Here is a 22,188-nt window from a genome sequence, read left to right as displayed (position 1 = left end):
AGCTCATGCCCCATGTTAATTCAGCAAGCCTTGTGGTTTGTTCGGTCACATGCAGCAAGGCACCAAATGACGTCGAGTATCCGCATTGGAGCCCAAATTCGCGCAGCGTAAGGCCCCATTCGGGGAGAAGCGCTCCCTATCAAGGATTTTTCGATACCCAGGGCTCGAATCCGAAACCTATGGCTAAGAGAGTAGCAACCTCATCCGCTGCACCACGTCCTTTGGTGGTGTTTCCACTCAAGCTGACTCTTGATTCACTTAAATATATATTGTGTTGTGCTGCAGTGTGGAAGTTGCTGAGCTTTGTAGCGTTTGTTGGCTTGACATATGTGGAAAGATAAACGTGAAACGACTTACTCCAAAGACTAGTTTTGCGGCATACCTAGTGTTCAAGTTAACAGATGAACTACAAGAACTTGAAAGAGCAATTGCATCAGTTAGATTTGTGAAGGAAAAAGCAGAGGGAACTGGTAGTGAGGGTTATACTGTTTTCATCTCAAAGGAAAAGGAAGAAGGTGAACGTGGGATATTCCCACATCTTCGAAGTGATGATTGGATGGAAATAAAACTTGGTGAGTTTTCCAACAACTAGGTGAAGATGGTAAAGTGGAAATGAGGTTGTGGGAAACCGACGACAATAAATGGAAATCTGACCTTATTGTTAAGGGCATTGATATTCGTCCAAATTGATATAAGTGGTGCTCAATCTGATATAATTGAGCCTATGGATGCATATCTATGGCCAGTGGGGCCTTTATTTCTATTCCACATGTTTCTTGTGTTTGTTTTTTCTATTGATTTCATGTTTTATCAAGTGCTCTATGCTCGCTAAGAGTTTGAGCAGCTTGTAATTATTGCACGTCTTATGGTTGATCTTTTGTACGTTAATCGAAGGCAAAATGAGAGCTTAATTCTATGATTTCTATTAGTTCTTTTTATTTTTGGTGAAAGATTTCTATTAGTTCAGATTTCTATTAGTTCTAAAATACATCATATGAGAATATTATCTATGTAAGCGATTTTCTCCTACAAAGTATTCTTTTTGGCAACCACACATATTACTATATATGTAAGATTTGTACAGTGTTTACAACACATATCGGAAGATAAGAATATAAAATTCTGAACTAATTAATTTGTGTTTTAAATTTATTTACATCTCAAAGATGGGTTTCAAGATAAACCAGGTAAAAAGAGTCGTGATTCAAAATTTCTTTAATAGTGTAAAGACTCTATGGATGCCTATCCATATCGAGGTCAATCGTTGTTATCAACTCCTTGATCAACGAAACTCGCAAACAAATTGAATTAAGAATATTGTGCTAAAATCAAAGTAACGGAACAAGAAAATAATATTCTTGTCAATAATACTTTCTCTTGGCTTTGGTGTAGCACTCACCCACTTTTAACAAAGTGTTTTTCTCATAGTAACTTTTCATGGAACTTTTCCATCATATACCACATGTTTTTACTTCCCTCAAACTGGCTTATTCTTTGAAAATTATGTAGTAATAAAAAAGGGTTTATATATTTTGTGTGAACTGAGTTTGTAAATAATTTGTATATATATTGTTTATTGGGAATTTAAATTCAATAGTCAATATTCATATTTCCAGTGAGTTGCATTTTTCGTTATATATTTGTATAGTTTAAATACATTTTAGTTGCAAAATTCAGTTTAAACACTTTTGTGCTACAGTTAACCTCTCTATAATAACCATCTTCTATAATTACATTTTATAATATCGGCAAGCTTTTCGAATCTGATTTTTCATTTATTATATTTTCTCTAAAACAGTATTTCACTATAGTAGGCATAAAATATATATATCCAGACAAGCGACGCCAAAAACTATTAGTTCGGTATGACATATGAAATTTACCGCCTACAACAACAACACACCCAGTGTAACCTCACGAAGTGAGTTGCGGGAGAGTAGAATGTACGCAGACCTTAGAGGTTATTTTCTATAGATCCTTGAGTCAAGTAAAGCCGATGAAATTTACCTCCTGTGGGGAGAAAATGACAAAAAATAATTCTTATGTTAGAGATAGGTTCAAAACGGTTCCTCAAATATACTCCCGAGTAGTCCTAGCTAGTCCTCTAAATTTGCTCACTTTGTCTTAGTTAAAATTAACAAATTCGGGCTGCTATATTTTATGAGAACGGTGAAAAATATATCTAAACATATCACTAGGAAATTTCTCGTTAAATCTTTGAAAACAGCAACACAATTAAACCGCACCAGATATACATAAAAAAAGAGAGTAGAAATTGTGTCTCAAAAATTACACCAAACTCCAAAAATAGACCAAAATAACAGAAAATGTAAACATTGCACTTCCAAATGTGAGTTCATGTTGAATTCTTTTTTTTGTTCATAATTCATGTTAATTCTAACAACAAGAGATTAAATATTTGATGAAAACTAAAAGTGATCACGTTTAGTAAAGGAGACCAAAACACCTAATTAGGTAAGGTTTTTTCTCTGTTTCCCCTTTCTTCTTCCATCTTTTCTGATTATCAATGCTATTTAGATTTAAGATTGTGTTGAGTTTTAATTTGAAGAATGTTTTCTTCTGTGTTTTGAATCTTGCATGGAAGATTTAGCTTACTTTCGCCTAAAATTTTAAGCTAATTTGTGATTAATTGTTACACCTCTGTTCTTCGTGTTCAACTGCGCTGTTTTCATGGTTTATCCTTGACTTAAAAGTGTTATAAGTCTTCCAAAGTGCATTAAGAATGGATTTGTGTTCGTTAACTGCATCCGAACTTGCGTTAGAGGTATTGCCCGAAAGAACAAACTACTAATCTTTTTGGGCTCTATTACAAAGCTCTTAAATCCAGATTGTCCGACCAAAAATAGCTTTGTGTTTTGAGTATTTGTGTCTCAATTTATGTTTTGAGACTTTGTACAAGTTGTTTTATCATTTGAGACTTATTGGAATGGTTCAGGTTGAGACCTAAGAGGCCACGTGAGTTTTGGATTACTTGAACCCAAACTAGACATAGTAGTTCGGTCATTCGATTGTTGCTTTCGGGTTGACCTTCTTATTGTTTTATAGGAATTCGTGGTTACATTCTTCAGCGTTCTCTCTTGCTTTTACTAGGCTTGAGCTTTATGTCGCTACGGCTATATTAATAGACTGATTTTTAATTTCTGTTTCTGTTCTGTCGAGTCGCTATGAAATTGCTTAATCAACATAGGGATGGAAGAAACTACTTGGAAATACTGTAATTTGCACTACACTTCCCTTCCTGGATCATCTTTTTGTTTTTTCCCTGTTGTGAATCGATGTTACTACCGACAAGGAGCGAGTGTTACACCGAATTGGTTAAGCTCCCCATTGTATTCACTGTTGTTTTCCTGTTATTCTGCTTCATTTTGTTTGGCTGCTGCTGTTTGCTTCAGTCTATTTTGGGCTTCTTTGGGATTTCTGAAGTTGGTTGAATAAAATTTTGCACCCCTTTGCATCTTCCAAGTCGACTGAAACATGAACTAGAGGTTGATGTATAGCGCAGGAATCAAATTTAATTCCCAACCCTAATTCGCTATAAATCTTATTGTGAGAGAGCTTATTTGCTTCGACAGAATGACACAGAGAGAGAGAGAGAGAGAAAGAGAGAATGAAAGAAGCCATCGCTGTTAGAATTCTTAGCAGTGCAGACTTCTAAAAATTCTTTTTGGCTTCTGTTTCTCCCAGTGCTTCCTCCAACAAAAAAGAAGAAGAATAACATTAAAACAATCAATATTTATTTCCTCAGCAGAAAAAGAGAAAAATTAGTTTTTCTACATGGAAAACTGAAGACATAACAAAATGCAAATACCACCTGAACCTTGGGTAGCAAAGGTGTTCGATAATAATTCTGGCTCATTTTGTTTGGAATAAGCAAGTCGACCAATTTTATTTAGCCTTGCTGTTGGGAGATTTTCGAATTTCTTCTTTTTTATATGCTTGCGAGCTGGATGCTATGCTTATCATTTTGAAATTGGCTGCAGCATAATATACTATTCACTCAAGATATTGATCTTTTGAATGGCACATTTTACTGCGCATAGCTGCATCGCGTGACATACAGGTATTGAGATTTTACTGTGATGTGAATTGGTACTATCAAGGTTCTGCTTCCTTTTTTGCGGAATCCATTTTTTGGTGTGCAATAAAGGCATGAATATATGCTTTCTGGAATAGAATACTATATAGTGGAAAATTAGAAAAAGATAATGTTATTTTACTGAGACTTGAATTGGTTAAGTTAGAAAGGATATGGTCGACCCTGGCTACCTACAGGCACGCTCATTGCCCAAAAAGTTTGTTGGTTAAGTACCTAAGCAAAAAGTCCTTTTTTTACGGGCTTCAAACATGCAATATATAGATTAAAACAAGTTTACAGAGTCATTACAAGGAGGGGTTGCTCGAGCTATCACAGCAGTTGAGCAATCCTTATTGAAAGCAGGTAAACTAAACAAGGGGAACATTAAAAGTAATAGTCCTTGGAAGCTGGTCATCAGTAGGAGCTAGGCACATTCCAGTTGAGCAATCCTTATTGAAAGCAAGTAAACTAAACAAGGGGGAACATTAAAGGTAAAAGTCCTTGGAAGCTGGTCATCAGTAGGAGCCAGGCACAGTCCAGTTGAGCAATCCTTATTGAAAGCAGGTAAACTAAACAAGGGGAAACATTAAAAAGTAAAAGTCCTTGGAAGCTGGTCATCAGTAGGAGCTAGGCAGAGTCCATGCTTCGCCAAGGAATCTGCAACCATATTGGCCTCACGGTAAACACGGTGTGGCAGCTGAAGCTTCAGCTCCGCATCAAGTGCCTGCAGTCAAAAATAAAATGTGAGTAAAGAAGTGTTCCTTTTGTAACATTGTACAGAGTACCTGAGAATCTGTCTCAAATTGGAGGGAAATGGGAATATAGGTCACAGTCTTTAGTCATTTGAAATCCATGTAATTTACAAGAAGTTCTGCTTCTAAAGGTGTAGAACAAGCTAGAGAGGTGACAACAAAATCATCTAACAAAAGAGGAGTAAACCAAAAATCTTTTCTGGTGCCAAACTTATATTTAAGGGAGAAGGGTCATATACCCTTCTACTTTAGTTTATTGGCTAACTTTGCCCTCAGTTAGCCAAAGTAGTCAAATATACTCCTCCCGTTACAAGTTGGGGCCAAATATACCCCTATCGTTAGCAAAGTTTCAAAAATACCCCTCATTTCTAAGATATTCCCACATAAGCAAGTCTAGTCATTGAAATTGGGTGACATGGACGTCACTTGACATTTAACTTATTCTATGTGGTGCTTACATGACAATTGTTAAAAAAACAACGCCTACGTGGCAATTTAAAAAAAAATCTAGAAAATTAATTTTTTTAAAAACGAATCTGAAAAAAATGCCTTTTATTAAAAATCTGAAACTTTTTTGTTTTAATAAAACCCGTTTTCTTTTTAAACATATTCTCGAAAATTGGATATTTTTTTTAAAAATCAGTATTTCAGATTTTTTTAAAATTAATCCAGATTTAAAAAAATTAGGACACTTTTTAAAAAAAATACTTTACAGTCTTCTAGATTTAAAAAAAATTATTTTCCAGATTTTTTAACTAAAATATCCAATTTTCGAGAATTATTTTAAAGAAATGGATTTTATTAAAACAAAAACGTTTCAGATTTTTAATAAAAGCCATTATTTTTTTCAGATTGTTTTAAAAAAATCAATTTTCTAGATTGTTGTTTAAAAAATTACCACGTAGGCACCACATAGAATAAATTAAATGCCATGTGGCATTCATGTCACCCAATTCCAATAACTAGACTTGCTTATGTGGGAATATGTTAGAAATGAGGGGTATTTTTTAAACTTTGCTAACGGTAGGGGTATATTTGGCCCTAACTTGTAACGGAAGGAATATATTTGACTACTTTGGCTAACGGAGGACAAAATTAGCCAATAAACTAAAATAGAGGGGTATATTTGACCCTTTTCCCTATATTTAAATCCTAGTTGGCATGCCACATAGGAGGGAACTCCTAAACATTTTGAAGTATATTACCCGAAAAAGAAATATACGAAGTAGGATAAAACCCCAAAACTGTTTGTAAATAGGCTGAAACATGAGAATTTGGTACTGTATGACAAGTTGGAAAATCAATAGCATAAAATAACTTAAGTTTAAGAAATTGGCACCAGATAGCTCATACCCACACTTAATCTTCTTTTAAAATAGCTTTAAATTTTCAAATTCCTTCTCCTTTATGAAGTTTCGCTTCGATTTGTATATCTTAGAATAGAAGATTCCTTTAGTAAATACCCTGAGTACTAAACGTTCAGGTTTTAATGCCTGTACAAGACTTAAGAGTACTAAAAGCTCATGAATTCTTGAACATAGAACATTTAAACTAGCCTAGAATAAAAATGCAAAAGGCTTAAAAAGTAACTCAAATCTACTTACAGGTGAGTAATGGCGATTAAAGATGACAGTTTGTTAGTCCATGTTTGGGTTCTAAATGGTGACCTTGAAATTTGCGTCTCCGTAATCTTCATGTCGAATTTCCTCAATTTCTCTTGCTGATTGAGAAACAGCGGCCCCACATATAAACACCTCAATCTTTTGCAGGGAATAACATCCGTCACCAAAGCTAGAAGGAAGTTTAATGAGCTGCTTGCATTTTTGCAACACTACTTGCTCTAGGCATGGAAAAGCATCCTCTGATATATTCCAACGCGTAATGTTCAGATTTCCCAATTTCAAGAACTTGAGTTTTGGAAACTCCTCATCACTGACATTCCACTCTTCTCCTTCAAAAGCTTCCAAAAGCAGTTTCAAAACCTCAAGGTTTTGTAATGCTGCAATCGCTGAAATTTCAACCCATGGAAGCCGAAACTTTGATAAGGTCAATTTCTTAAGGTTTGAGGGGAAGTTAAACTCACAAGGCTGAAGCACCCTGCCTTGGTAAATCACATTGAGTGATTCAAGCTGATTCAAGAAATCCAAAACTGGAAATCGATTGCAAGAGCCTCCCGATTTCTCAGAATGACCCCAAAATTCCAAGAATGTGCATCTTAGTTTTTGAAGGGAAAGGAAACTTCTCATTTTGTTCTCCGTCTCATAAGAAAGAGATAGGGTGGATAAGGTCTGCAAACATTCCAATTGGGGCAAGTCAGAATCTGAGAAGGTACAATTATCTACATGTACATGCCTCAGCCTCGTCATACTGAAGAATGTATCTGGTAAAGCTATCTCACCTTCTGTTCCTTTCACTAGGAAAGTTTCTAAGTTCCAGAGCTTGGCAATCGAAGAGGGAATGACAGTCACTCCAACTATAAGTTTTTTTTTTAAGTGAACGCCTGTGTAGTAATGGTTAGCCAATCTTTGTCATCCTCTGTATTGAGAAGAAACCCAGCTACCAGAACAATTGCCAGAGGTAGCCCTCCACATTTTACAACAATTTTTATCCCATCTTCAGCAGAAAATTTCTCATTAGGAATTGGGGGTTTGTGACATCCTCCTTGATTACATAAGCGAAGGTGATTATACTTCACTTGTAAGAGCTCCCAACTTTCTTCCAGAGTCAAAAAGCGAACCGAAAGAGGTTCATCAAAATCTGGACTCTTTTGGCCACTGGTAACTAGAATTCTGCTTCCATTTTGATTATCTGGAAAACACAGCTGCAACTCCTCAAGTATTTGAGAGTTCCACATTTCATCCAAAACAATAAGGTATCTACTCCCAAATAACCGTTGGCGTACAAGGTCAGGAGAATCTTTCTCTAGATCCTTTGACTTGTAAACGTCATCATTCAGATCAACGATAGATGTTAAAATATCTTGCAACAACTCCCTTGCCGTATGTCTAGGAGAAACAGAACACCATGCCTGAATATCAAAGCCATATGAAATTCTTCTGTCATAGTAAATTCTTTTGGCGAGTGTTGTCTTACCAATCCCCGGCATACCAATGATAGGAATGATTTTAAGACTGCTCTCGTCATCAAATAGCCGTTCTATTAATATATCTATCTGATCCGCTAAGCCCACAACTGCTTCATCAATGATTGGCGTGCTAGGTTTTGATGTTTGACAATCACTTCTGACATCCTTCTTTTCTTTGCAGATGTACATAAATTCAACAATTTCCTTGAAGAACTTGATATTTTGAACGACATAGCCTAACTGATCCTCCCATGTGGGAGAAGGATCAACCAGGAACTTGTCAACAAGATACTCAAATTTGACAAATAAACCACTCATATGTGTGCAAACCTCTAGCATTTCCTTACATAACTCGCCTTGTTGGTCAACACTACCTTCGAGAAAAGGTTTGTAAATTTTAATCTCAGCCAGTACAACTTCAATCTGATGTGTTACCGGAGAAATTAAATCAATCCTATGATCCAACAATCTCTGCAAATTCCGTGACACCAAATCTATATATCCAATACTATCAATCTGGGAAAGGAGCAATGGTGTTGCCTTCTGTATCTTGATAGCAGTCACAAAGATCTTTGATGCCAGAGGCTTCATCTTTTGCACCAACTGAGATATAGCAAGATCAAATTCTTTGCCCAAATCTTCATTCATTTCTGGGTTGTCTAATGAGTCAACGAACAACCAAAACTCATTGACTACACGATCAAAGAATACCAAGAATGCACGAACTGAGATATGGTTATTGTGGACTAGGATATATAGCAGCAGTGACCTGAGCAAAATTTGGAGATTTTGAACACGATCTTTGTAGAACAGTAGATAGAAACCGGAATTGAGCTTAGTCATCGGTGCTTCTAGGATGAAATTAACAAAATCTGCTGCGAAGACATCCACTTGGCAACTGAAATGTATATATACGTCTAAAAGCTTCAGGCCTCCAACATAAAAACAAGTGATATCCGATTTAGCACGTTTAGTGGATTGTAATAGATCTACAGGCATGAAACCAATGTAATCAGCCTTATCCTCATCCGATTTGTATGCCCAACAAAGTAAAGAAGACGTACAATCTGCTGCTTTTTTTGCCACAGCTGTGACATGATTCCAGAAATTGTTGAAGTCGTTGGACTCCTTATTATAATTGTACGCTTTAGTATGAACGAAACAAAACCTTTCAGAAAATTTAGATTTCCTTTAAAAACTTGAAATTCTTCCCTGAAAGGAGCAATAAGACCTGCTTTGTAGTTTAGCAAAAGGTCAAGATTGTCAACGAGGGTTTTGATGTATCCATCCAGGACTTTATCAAGCAATTTAACCAACGAGGGATGATTCGCAAATAGTCGTAGAAATAAAACCATTTCTGGCTTGAGAAGCCAAATCTCTTCAAGTATGTCACAAATAGCATCATCCAGTTTAGAACTTCCAATATCACAAGGCAAGTCAAGGTCCTGTCTTGCCTTTTCAAGGTCCTGTCTTGCCTTTGTGATCAAAATCTTGATACGAATCAAAAGTGCATGCAGATCACTGTCCTCATCCACGCGGAACCATGAAAGGGAACGGTCAACAAGTAGTAATAAATATGTTAGTTCCTTCTTGAGCTTCCCTGTATGAACAGTCCCCGCCCCGCATTTCCCATCAATAAAATTGATAAGATCGCAAAGACAAGAATTAATATTCAACTCCATGGCTTTGCAGAGTAGAAATGCAGTAAGCAAATTGATGAAAGTAGAAGACTGAGGGCATCTCCAACCCTAAGTAAGCACTATTTTTTACACCAAAATCACTAGTTTTTACACCAAAATTATGGAAATTAATTCCAACCCATTACACTATTTTTTACACCAAAAAAGAATATCCCTTTTATATTCTTCTCTCTTCTATATTATATTATTTTGTTTTATTTAAATTTTATTTTTGTTTCATAAAACAAATCCCTTTTTTTTTTTTTACATATTCATCCCATATAATTTATATTCCTTTCTTATATAACCATTTAATATAAAATTATTTTATACCATAAATTTTTAAATAATATAAATTGTAAGCAAATATTATACATTATACATATTAACAGATAATTCAAATAAAAGTGAAATCATTGATAAAATATAATTAAATAAAGATTACATTGTGGTAAAAAAATTATTTTAATTTGTACATAAATATTCAACTTCCAGGATTACGAAATGCAAAATGAGCATCTTTGTCGTTAATTTTTTTGTGTCGAGCTAAAAATTGTTCAAATCAGTATTCATCTACTACCATTTCTACTGTTAGAGTTGTACCTTCCCAAGCATCTTGAATTGGTGCATTAAGATCACGCTCATCCTCGATTATCATGTTGTGTAGTATAATACGTGTAGTTAATATATCATGCAGCACTTCTTTTCTCCAAAAACGTGACGGCTCTGCAATAATTGCAAAACTCCGAATGCACGTTCAACATCTTTTCGACACGATTCTTGTTTCATCGCAAAATATTTCTTCTTTTGAGAACGTGGCTCACGAATAGTTTGCACAATAATTTTGTGTTATAATTTTAATGTATTATGTTATTGAACATTGTGTTATAATTTTAATGTATTTTCAAATCTAAGTTATTATGTTATTGAACATTGTGTTATTTATTAACAACATATTATATTTTATATTTGCACTTTTCATTTTTGTGATGGTTATATTTTTTTATAAAATTATAACTTATAATAAAATTAACTTATAATTTTATATAAAAATAATATATACGAAAATTAATTTATAAAAATTATACTCCAAAATTAAGATGTAAAATTAATATTATAAAGATATTACATAAAAAATAATTAGGTATATTAGGGACCTAAATGAAAAAATTAAAATTTATAATATGTTAAACTAAAAGTTTTATATAATAAAAAATAATAATAAAATATTGATGAATAGTAATGGTGTTGATGAATAGTGTTGCACCAAATTGGTGTAACACTATTCACACATCAAAATGGTGTAAGAAATGGTGTTGAGTTGGAGCACCAAAACACCAAATATTACACCAAAATAACATTTGGTGTAAGAAATGGTGTTGGGTTGGAGATGGTCTGAAGGAGTGTAGTAAGCAAATTGACGAATGCAGAGGACTGAAGGAGTGAAGCACCAAATGGCGCAGCGGATGGGCTCCTCTCTTAATCATGTTTCGGATTTGAGTACTGGGTATGAAATTTTTTTTGGTTGGGAGCGCGTCTCCCGAATGATGCCTGTGCGGTGCAAATTCGGATATAGTCGGACTCCAATATAGATACCGGACACCGAGTGTGAAACTGAAAAAAAAAAAAAAAAAAAAACTGAAGCGCGAGTGCCCCAAAAGCCGACAGAAAAATCATTGCTCTTTTTTTTTTTTTTTTTGCAATTTTAATCCCTAAATTAAGGAAATATTTCAATTTCGATCCTCATTATTCATCTAAGCATATGTAAACTATCATCAATTAATGTAAATGGAAATTAACAGAATCACTAAGAAAGAGCAGAAAGAGAGACAATGAAATCAAACAATGTATTTCATGTAAAAAAAATTATTAAATATGTACACGTATTAAATTTTTGGTCATTCTAAAATTTAGAACCAATAAAGTTGAAATTTTGACACTAGAGTGTAATCGCTTCAAAGATTTCTCCGGACACATCATACTAACACTGTTAATTTTTTCTTATGGATCTACAGAGAGAACATAATTCTCGCAGTAATGCACTTGTATTTACTTTCTTGGGAACTTAATGAAGGTGTATACTGTATAAATCGGTGTAAAATATTTTGGTCCGTCAACGGAAGGTCGGAGGGCGTTGAAATGTAACGTCGGTTCGAATTCAACCAGTCCGATAGAATAAAACCTGAGGGATCATAAATCGGAGGGACGCTAGTTGACACAAATGCGAGAAATCCGACCTGTAATGGATTTCTCGCCGCCCGTTGCACTGTCCGTCACACTATCAACCGTTGAGGTGCCCGAGATCGTCAGGATCATTATATCCTTAACAGATTTGGTTACCATGTATAACTCTAACTCCTGTACTATAAATACAGAGGTGGATCCTCTCACTAGGGCTTCAAATTCTCGTTTTACACACATATTCCATACTCTTAGATCTGAAATCACTAAAGCTATTCAAATTCTCTTAAGATTGGCTCGGATTCGAGACTAAAAGGCTCCAAACTGGACCAATTAGCTGTGTTTCTCAATTATCAATCAAGGCTATCTCTTTTCTTGCTCTTTACGAATCTTTGCTTGTTATTGCTTATTTCATTAATTTATCAACAGATTGCACCATGTATCCTTTAACCGCGTATAAATTCAATTGTTACCTTTTTTTAAAGGGTAAATAGTTTGGCGCCCACCGTGGGGCTAAGGATAATCGTGGTGATTTGTTTACAACCTTACTTTCACTTGTTCTATTGATCTTTGTGATTTTAGGTTTACTTCAACATGTCAAACCTTAGCCAATCAATCTACTTGAACAAAGATTATTCAAGTCACCACGACGAGAACCTCAACAACGGGGTGCCAACAAATGACCTACCCCATGTTGATCCAAACGGCGGCCTTCCTATCGATCCAAATGTCGTCAATTCTAATGACGCTATCGATAATGGCACCCAGCCCGTTGATAGGGCGTCTGTGCGAAAGACACCCGAAGATGCGGAGGAAGAAATTAACTTGCGTTTGATTTTTAATATGTTGCAGGAACAACAGGCGGCTATAGCCCAACTCCAAAAGAAGAACAACAGCACAGGAACAGCAGAGCCCAACCAAATCAATGAGCCGGTCTGTGGGGAAGATAGAGTAACTAATACTTGTAATGGGCCAGGTTCTAATGGGTCATCTAAGGTTTTGAAAATGCTCGAGGCACTGACCAAACTGATCGACACCAATGAGAAGAAGGTAGAGAACTACAACTCTCGAGTGGACCAGATCCTCGGAGCCCCACCAATTTTATCTGGGCCAGAATCCAAATGTTATATCAAGAGACCTTTCCCGCCGAGTGCAGCCCCAAAGTTAATCCCGAAGAGGTTTAAGATGTCGGATATCCCTAAGTATGATGGAACAACGGATTCGCAAAAATATGTGACTTCTTATACCTACGCCATAAAATACAATAATCTCGAAGAAGACAAAGTTGAGTCGGTGTTGTTGAAAAAGTTCGGTGAGACGCTATCTAAAGGGGCAATGACATGGTATTGTATGCTTCCCGAACACTCTATTAACTCTTTTGAGATTCTTGCAAATGCTTTTGTGAAAGCCCATGCTGGGGCTTGAATGGGCCAAGTGATAACGTCCAAATCCACTCTATTAATTAGAATGAGCACGGTCGTATGCAAATATAATTTATCCAACTATGAGTCGGGGTCGATCCCACAGAGAACAATATATAGGCGATTAAGAAAAGTAGGAATTATCACCAACAATAGCTATACCAAACACTTAAAGGTTATTTAGAGAGAAAATTATAACTAATTGTGAAAACATAAACTAAAGCAAGTAAAACGATCAATGGCCACAAGAATGGATATAAAGGAAACTATGCTCAAGGAACGATCCAATGTATTTCATGATTTACAAATAATGGTGAGTTTATATTACTTAGCCTCGGATAATGACTCTAAATTAGCTTCTTCCGAAGACTAACTAGACTACCTAATTGAATATCCCTAAATAAATTAGGAGGATTAAAAACACCCGAATATGGCTGCAAGTGGTGTCGCCTATCCTTAGGTCGATTTCCATTAGATGAGGGTTAAGGCCTCAAATTCTTGTTAATTATTCTTTCCCATCCCCAAGTTTGCCTCTTCCAAGTTTAAACCGAAATAAATGGGCGAGTCCTAGGGTTAGCAATTCCCTTAAGAAACATTAAAGAACAAGAATAATTAAAACAACATTAACTCACTTCATTAGGAATAAAAATCATTCAATACATAAGCAAAACAAGAGTTTCAATCCAAACTTTAACACTGTATACTTCCATAAACAAGGTTCAAGTATAGAAATGAAATACTACACATTTAGATATTCAATACATAGCAAGGAATTGAAGAAATGAGTAAAGGATTAAGAAATTTCTCATCAAAACTTCAAATCTTCAATTCCCAAGCGTGGGTGTTGGAACCCTAGCTTCCAAAACTTGTGTTGAATGGCCAAAGATGTGAGAAATTTCCCCCAAGTATTCCTCTTATAATTCCCCAATTTTGCAAAGTCAAAATATGACAAAATAAGCCCCTAACTTTCGGTTTTGCAAATCTGACCCGTTTTTGCATTTTTAACCACTTTTTTCATTTTCTTCAACTTGACCTCTTTTGACTTGTTTTCACTTGTTTTCTCTCCCGATCACTTCCAAATCACATAAACCTGTAAAATAGAACTAAACGACATTAAATGCACTACTTTATCAATCAAACATAGCAAAAATATAAGATTAAAGAAGAGATAAGTTGGTAAAATATCAACTTATCACCAAGCGACGAAGGCTAAAATATTCAGAATAGCCCAAAAGGACAACAAGTTACTCCGAGAATTTGTAACAAGGTTTCAGAAGGAAAAGATGTTGTTGCCCCCGGTTCCTGACGAGTGGGCAGCTCAAGCTTTCACTAAGGGACTCAATCCTTGTAGCTCTGCCTCCTCGTTCAAACTAAAGGAAAATTTGTTGGAATATGAAGCAATAACATGGGCCGATGTCCATAACAGGTACGAGTCCAAAATTCAAGTGGAAGATAATCAACTAGAGCTTCCCCCAAGTTCGGCAAGCTGAAACAAAAATGCGGAGAGGCCAAAAAGGGTGATGGAAACAGAGTTGAAACCATCGAAGGACCAATATTAGCCATACGGCCAGCCTGATAGGTCCAACTTTAGGTCGGATAGAGGAAGAATTGGTCACAACCATAATTTGGTAAGAAATGACAGACGAAATAATCGCGGTTCGGGGAGTAGAGATTTCCAATTCAAGAACAACCCCATTAGGACATCTGACATGGCGAAATCCCGAGGTTATCCGAATACAACTTCAGTATCGACACTACTGGTATTGTTTCTGCTATTGGCCACATTAAGGATGCAAGGTGGCCGAGGCCGCTTCGGACCGACCCTTCCCAACGGATCCAAATGTGGCATGTAACTATCATGGTACTCATGCTCACCGAACGGAGGATTGCCAACAACTGAAGGATGAAGTTGCCCGGTTACTGAAGAACGATCAATTACGTGAATTCTTAAGTGACCGAGCGAAAGGTCATTACAAAACAGGGAAGCAATCAAGAAAGTTGAACCGGCGGAACCTCTGCACCCGGTCAACATAATTATCAGAGGAGTAGATATTCTCCGAGGTCCAACGATGAAGAAAACAAAGGTCTCGATCACTCGGGAAAAGAGAACCAGAGATTATGTACCGGAGGGATTCATTTCCTTCAGTGACGAAGACATGGAGGGCATCATTCAACTTCACAATGATGCTTTGGTAAATTCTATCCTTATAAATAAATCTCAGGTTAAGCGCATTTTGATTGATCCAGGTAGCTCGGCCAACATTATTTGTTGGAAGGTGGTAGAGCAGCTGGGCCTGTTGGATCAAATTGTGCCGGCAGCTTGGGTTCTCAACGGGTTCAAAATGGCATGTGAAACTACCAAGGGGGATATTACTCTACCGGTGAACACAGCAGGGATTGTTCAACATACAAAATTCTACGTCATGAATGGTGAAATGAGGTACAACGCTTTATTCGGCAGACCGTGGGTACACAACATGAGGGAAGTGCCCTCAACTTTACATCAGATACTAAAATTTCTGACATCGGAGGGAATAAAAATAATCCATGGAGAACAACCGATAGCAAAAGAAATATTTGCGGTCGAAGAAGCAACTCCAGCACCAACCCGCACCTATGGACGCTGAAGATTTGAATAGAGCACCAACCGGCACCCAAGGACACTGAAGATTTGAATAGAGGAAAAAATATCAAATAGCAAGCATAGGACTCGGGACCAGCTAGATCTGAAGACGAGGAGAAGATGGACTTCGAGAAAGATGACTTCGGAGTTCCGAGATCATTCGTGTTACCAGATGAATCGGACGTAACCATGTCAACCATGGAAGAATTGGAACAAGTTATCTTGTTTGTTCACCTGCCCAATAGAAAGGTACACCTAGGCATGGGGTTGATCCCGAAGCTCGGGCATATATAAATTGATTTTTTTCAAGCTAACACCAATTGTTTTGCATGGTCCCATTTAGAGATGACTGGTATCCCACCGGAGGTGACAACGCACAAACTAAGTCTTGATCAGAATTTCACCTCGGTGAAGCAGAAACGAAGACCAAATGCCGAAGTCAAACATAAATTCGTCAAGGAGAAGGCAACAAAGCTTTTAAAAATAGGTTCCATCCGGGAAGTTAAATACCCGGACTGGCTAGCTAACGTAGTAGTTGTGCCTAAAAAATCTAATAAATTTGGAATGTGCGTAGATTATAAAGATTTGAACAAAGCATACCCGAAGGATTCCTTTCCTTTACCCAACATCGATCGAATGATCGATACAACGGTAGGGCATGAAGTGCTACGTTTTCTCGACGCTTACTCCGGGTACAACCAAATTCGGATGAACCCGGAGGATCAAGAAAAAAATTCTTTCATAACTAAATATGTAACTTACAGCTATAACGTATGCCATTCGAATTAAAAAATACTGGAGCAACTTACCAACGCCTAGTTAATCGAATATTCGAAGAATAGGTAGGGAAAACGATGGAAGTTTATATTGACGATTGCGAGTTATGTCCCTGGAAATAGTGGACCAATTAAAGCATTTGCAGAAAACTTTCAATATACTGCGCAAATGCAACACGAAGCTGAACCCTGAGAAGTGCGCCTTCAGAGTAGGTTCGGGTGAATTCCTGGGCATTGGTGTCCAATCAGGGAATCGAAATTAACTCGGACAAAATCAAGGCCATCGAAGGCATGAAAGTAGTCAACAACGTGAAAGGAGTACAAAGGTTAACAAGCAGGATTGCAGCCCTGAGCAGGTTCATCTCTCGATCTTTGGATAAAGGCCACCGGTTCTTTTCTTTGTTAAAGAAGAAGAACAATTTCGTTTGGACACTGGAGTGTCAACGATCCTTGGAAGAGTTGAAGTAATACTTGTCAAGCTCGTCCTTGCTACACACACCGATGGCAGATGAACAGCTGTATTTGTACCTGGCAGTTTCGAGGTCGCGATAAGTAGCATTTTGGTTCGAGAAGAGGAAGGTACGCAATTTTCAATTTATTATGTGAGTAGAACTTTGGGAGATGCGAAGAAACGTTATCCTCACCTAGAAAATTGGCTTTATCTTTGTTAAGTGCATCTAGGAAACTAAAGCCTTATTTTCAATGTCACCATATATGCGTAGTGACCACATATCCATTAAAAAATATCATGCATAGACGGAGCTTTTTGGTAGGTTAGCAAAATGGGCAGTTGAGATCAGTGGTTATGACATCGATTACAAGCCTAGAACGGCTATAAAATCTCAAATCTTAGCGAACTTCGTAGCAAATTTTACACCCGCAATGGTTCCCGAGGTAGAAAAAAACTTTTGTTTACCTGGGAAAAAACCTTGGGGATCTAGACCCTACACACGGACGGAGCATTAAATGTGAAAGGATCCGGACTTGGAATAGTACTTAAAGCCCCTACGGGCGATATTATTCGACAGTCCAAAAGAACTTTAAAATTGACTAACAATGATGAGCCTATGATTGCTGGTTTAGAGCCGGCTAAAAGTTTGGGAGCTGAAATCATCGAAGCAAAATGCGACTCATTTTTGGCCGTCAATCAAGTAAATAGGGTCTTCGAAGTAAAAGACGAAATAATGCAGAAGTACTTGGAGAAAATCCAATTAATATTACATCGGTTCAAAGAATGGATGATGCAGCATGTCCCGAGGGAGCAGAACAACGAAGCTGATGCATTGGCCAACTTGGGTTCATTAGTAGGAGCGGAGGAATTTAATTCAGTAACGGTTGTTCAACTAATGAATTCAGCAGTGGAAAGCAGCCAGGACGAGGTAAAGACAACTAGCTTAACTTGGGACTGGCGCAACAAATACATTGACTATCTCGAAGATGGGAAACTGCCCACGAATCCTAAGGAATCTAGGGCTTTTCAGACCCAAGTGTCAAGGTATTGCTTGGTTAAAGGAAAATTGTATCGACTATCATTTTACGACCCTTCAGCAAGATATTTGGGGCCCGGAGAAATCGATTACGTCATGCGTGAAGTCCATGAAGGGACTTGTGGTAACCACTCCGGAGCAAAACAGTTGGTAAAAAAAGTTATTCGGGGTGGTTATTATTGGGAGCATATGGAAGAGGATGCAAAGAGATTGGTTTGGAAGTGCGATCAATGCCAAACGCACGCTCTGATGATCCATCAATCGGGAAAATTGTTATATCCGATATTATCTCTATGATCGTTTATGAAATGAGGGATAGACATTGTCGACCCTTTACCTTGGGCACCAGGTAAGACTCGTTTCATATTATTTATGACTGACTATTTTTCTAAGTGGTTGAAGAACAAGCTTTCCAAAAAGTCAGAGAAAAGGAGGTCGCTAACTTTATCTGGGACCATATCATCTGTCGGTTCGGTATTCCAACCGAAATCACATGCGATAATGGCCGGCAGTTCATAGGCAATAAAGTCAATGATTTCCCCGGAAGGTTTTAAAATCAAAAAGATAATGTCAACTCCGTATCATCCAAGTGCGAACGGGCAAGAAGAGTCAACAAACAAAACAATCATTCAGAACCTAAGGATACGGTTGGATGAGTCCAAGGGCAGGTGGAAAGACATTTTGTCGGAATTACTTTGGGCTTACAAAATGACCTCGAGGTCAAGCGCCGGTAAAATACCATTTTTATTGGTCTGTGGTGCAGAGGCTTTAATTTCTGTCGAAGTTGGGGAGCCGAGTTTAATATTTCAATATGTAACGGAAGAATCAAACAACGAGGCCATGGCCGTGAGGCTCGACTTAATAGATGAACTTCGTGAGACTGCATTGGCCCGTTTAGCAATACAGAAATACCAAATGGAAAGATATTATAACCAAAGAGCAACTCTTCGACACTTCCAAGTCGAAGACTTGGTCCTACTGAAGGTCACCTTACACACCAAGAATCTCTATGAGGGAAAGCTGGGTCCGAATTGGGAGGGACCGTATAAAGTAACCGGGATAACCGGTAAAGGCTCTTACCAATTGGAATCAGAAGATGGCCAACAACTACAAAATAATTGGAACATGGCGCACTTAAAAAGATAGCATTGCTAAGGTATGAATCGCTCACCCTCCGTGAATTCTTTAAAATTACTCACTTAACCCTTGCAGGAACAAACCGGAGCAAAGTTAAAAAGGCTAGAATAAGGTCTGATAATATGTGTTACACTCTTTTTCCCTTAGCTAGATTTTTCCCCAAGTGGGTTTTCCGGAAAGGTTTTTAACGAGGCAACAATGTACAGCTTGTTACTTTCATATCAAAGAACAGTCAAGCGCGGGGGACTGGGGACTACCCAGCATCAACTAATAGTGTTTCTCTTCTCATACTTCGAACACAAACACTAGGGGACTATCATACCCTCGAGATATTCGAGATAGATTAACCGTTTGTATTTGAAATTTCTACACTAGGATCTATTGTAAGGGCCAAACGATCAAATAAATCGTGCCCGGTTAGTTTATTTGCTACGACAAAAATAGAAAAACAAATTGATTACCCCTTAATCGTTTGTACGATACAAGTATATATGATGAGAACAACATTTAGGTTTAAACCTGCGTAAATTATAACATTGCGTGAATATTTACTTTACATGTATGAGTTATTTGATCTTGGAGGCTCACGAGCTACCCTCGATTAGGGATTACCGTCACGAAACAGACGAACAAAACAATGGCGTTAAAGTTTCAAGTGAACTAAGCCTAAAGACTTAAGTCTAGAAACTTCAAGTCTAAAAAGGTTGAAAACTTCAATCCATATGCCCGAAGTGATTCAGAGACGTCTGAATTCACAAGCATAAAAATGAGGCCCTTATATATAATCATCGGCAGGAAAAAGGCTCGGTGCACAGTGAACTTATTTTAATTTAAAGTTGGTTCCATTAAAGCAAAAGCCTTCCATTAAAGTAAAAGCTTATTAAAATTTTATTCAAGGTTGAGCCTAGTTTATATTCGGACAAAACATCAGTCCAAGTTGATTCACCTCCCTTCGGTCAAATATTGATAATCAAATGTCGATTAAGTATTGAAAGCAGGAGAATGCTGAAAAAGTAAATACCAACAAAGTAAAGTCAAATCAAAGTTTTAATTTTATATAAACAGAAGGCCAAAAACCGATCTTGATAAATTTACAAAAGGTAAAAGAAAATACAAGCCTAAGCCTATTTAATCCTCCGAAGAGGAATCCAAGCCATCAGAGCTGGATCCTTCAAGGTCATCCTTCGAGCTATCCTCGAGGAGTACTCTCAGAGCGGTACTCTCTATGACCCTCGTCTCCTTGATTTTGGCAGCAATATCCTCAATCAGACCCCGAGCCGCTTCTAAGGTAGCCCTCTGAGATTTCTATTTCTCGTGCTCAACTTTTAACACGGATCGAGCCTTGGCCGCGTTAACATCATCATGGGCACGGTTCCTTTCGGATAGGGCTAGCTCTAGTAGGGCCGATAGCTCAACATTTCTTTGGCTCAGGGTTTCACAGGCTTGGGGAGAAGTTTCGAGCTCACTCCTTAGATCTTCGATGGCTTTGGCCCGATTGTCTGTCTTGTATTGGGCAACCCTCAAGACCTCTTTATCTGAGGCCTTCTCCGCCTCAATCCGGGAAAACCGATCCCCGAGGTTTACGGCCTCGACCTTAAGGGAGTCTACCTCTTGCCTCAGTTGAGCAATAGTTGCCCCGCATTTCTCGAACTGCTTGGCGGAGGCGGAGGCGTCCTCAACAAGCTTGTTTATGTCCGCTTCTAGGAGCTTATTTTTTGCGACCATGTCCGCAAGGTTGTTCTTTGCTCAAAGGTTTCCCTCTTTAGCTTCGAAAAGCTTGGCTTTGAGGGCCAAAGGGTTACCGACCTAGCGCAGTTGGTCTTTTTTTTGCTGTAGGAGAAGCTTGAACTTCTCGGTTTCACAGCCCTGGGCATCCAACTAGCCCCGCAGATTATCCATCTCCTGCATGGCTTAAAAAACCCTTCTTCTCGAGCATGGTAAACTACAAAAGAGTGAAAAATTAGCATACAGTAAGAGTTACTCGAAATGAATGAAACTTTTCTCAAAGGCTGAGATGTTTACCCAGTTCGCAGTATGCATGCTCTCGTTGAAGAGATACTTCCAGGAGACTCGCCCCAGCTTCTGTTTGTCAGATTCCGACACAAGGGGGCAGAGATAGCTGGCTACCTCGACAGGCTGGGACAAAAAACTGGGGTCCTCGAGAACAGTAATGGTGACCGACCTAGTTATTTTTGGGTCAACACTCGGGGCTGAGAAAGTGTCCATGAGCTTCTACCGCAAGCTACTGGGGGACCGGGAAGACTCCTTTGATATTTGCAGAATGACGATGTGGCCAAACCCGCAAGCATCCGTCATCACAGCAGACGTGGTAGCAACACCTGCCTCGAGAAACATGTGATCAAAACTTTCTTGCCCAAAGGAATGAGCAGAAGGTGGAGAGAAAGTTGACTCGACTTGCCTGGCCCTCTTAGCCGCAGGTTCTATATCCGAGGACGTGTCATCCTCGATCACGACAATATCCATCTCGGACAGGATGACCTTTAATGGGGCCGATGAGTGACCGACATCAACTGTGGGGACTGACGATTTTTGGTCATGCCCTTGGCAAGATTGGTCGAACCGGAGGTAATATTTTCCTCTGGAACATCTACCTGAGTGGGTTCCGTCCGGGCAGCAGCAGTTGTAGTAGAGCCGAGGCTGACTCTTGCTATTATAATATCTTTGTTCGAGAGACCCCGCACTCCTGAAGCATCGCCATCACCTTTGGAGAGAGAGCTTTTCTTTCTTTTTCAGCTCACCGAAGACGAATTCGGGGGCTTGGATGACTTAGCTCTCTTTTTCTTGTCCTCTTCCTCAGAAATGAGCCACGCTGAGCTCGACGGGTTAAACTTCAAGCCTGCCGCGGTAGGGGCATCGGTCGATTCGAGCCTCAGGGTTACAGAACCTTTCCCCAAACCTCAGAAAAATGTCAATATTAGAGAAGGGAATAA

The 22,188-nt window shown here is 38.2% G+C and overlaps 3 protein-coding genes and 1 pseudogene across 3 annotated transcripts; 2 read left to right on the top strand and 2 right to left on the bottom strand.

Annotated features, from left to right (window-relative positions):
* Positions 1 to 274: 274 nt before the first annotated feature.
* On the top strand, positions 275 to 898 carry LOC132639136 (F-box protein PP2-B11-like; annotated as a pseudogene).
* A 3,457-nt stretch (positions 899 to 4,355) lies between these two features.
* LOC132642238 (putative late blight resistance protein homolog R1A-3) lies at positions 4,356 to 7,436 on the bottom strand. Its single transcript, XM_060359493.1, has 2 exons — positions 6,453 to 7,436; positions 4,356 to 4,820 (listed from the first exon to the last, which is right to left on the bottom strand). Exon 1 carries the CDS (start codon positions 7,212 to 7,214, stop codon positions 6,504 to 6,506), a length of 711 nt encoding a protein of 236 aa, XP_060215476.1. The 5' UTR covers positions 7,215 to 7,436; the 3' UTR covers positions 4,356 to 4,820; positions 6,453 to 6,503.
* Positions 7,337 to 9,615, bottom strand: LOC132639135 (putative late blight resistance protein homolog R1B-14). Its single transcript, XM_060355621.1, has 2 exons — positions 9,165 to 9,615; positions 7,337 to 9,078 (listed from the first exon to the last, which is right to left on the bottom strand). The coding sequence occupies exons 1-2, from the start codon at positions 9,613 to 9,615 to the stop codon at positions 7,337 to 7,339; spliced, it is 2,193 nt and encodes a 730-aa protein (XP_060211604.1).
* Positions 9,616 to 15,283: 5,668 nt separating this feature from the next.
* On the top strand, positions 15,284 to 15,841 carry LOC132639133 (uncharacterized). The gene has a single exon (XM_060355620.1). It carries the CDS (start codon positions 15,284 to 15,286, stop codon positions 15,839 to 15,841), a length of 558 nt encoding a protein of 185 aa, XP_060211603.1.
* Positions 15,842 to 22,188: the final 6,347 nt, after the last annotated feature.

Source organism: Lycium barbarum, chromosome 5 (genome assembly GCF_019175385.1).
Source record: "Lycium barbarum isolate Lr01 chromosome 5, ASM1917538v2, whole genome shotgun sequence".
NCBI lineage: Eukaryota > Viridiplantae > Streptophyta > Magnoliopsida > Solanales > Solanaceae > Lycium > Lycium barbarum.
The sequence above is the reverse complement of the archived record's forward strand: the minus strand, read 5'-3'. Positions and strand labels throughout refer to the sequence as shown.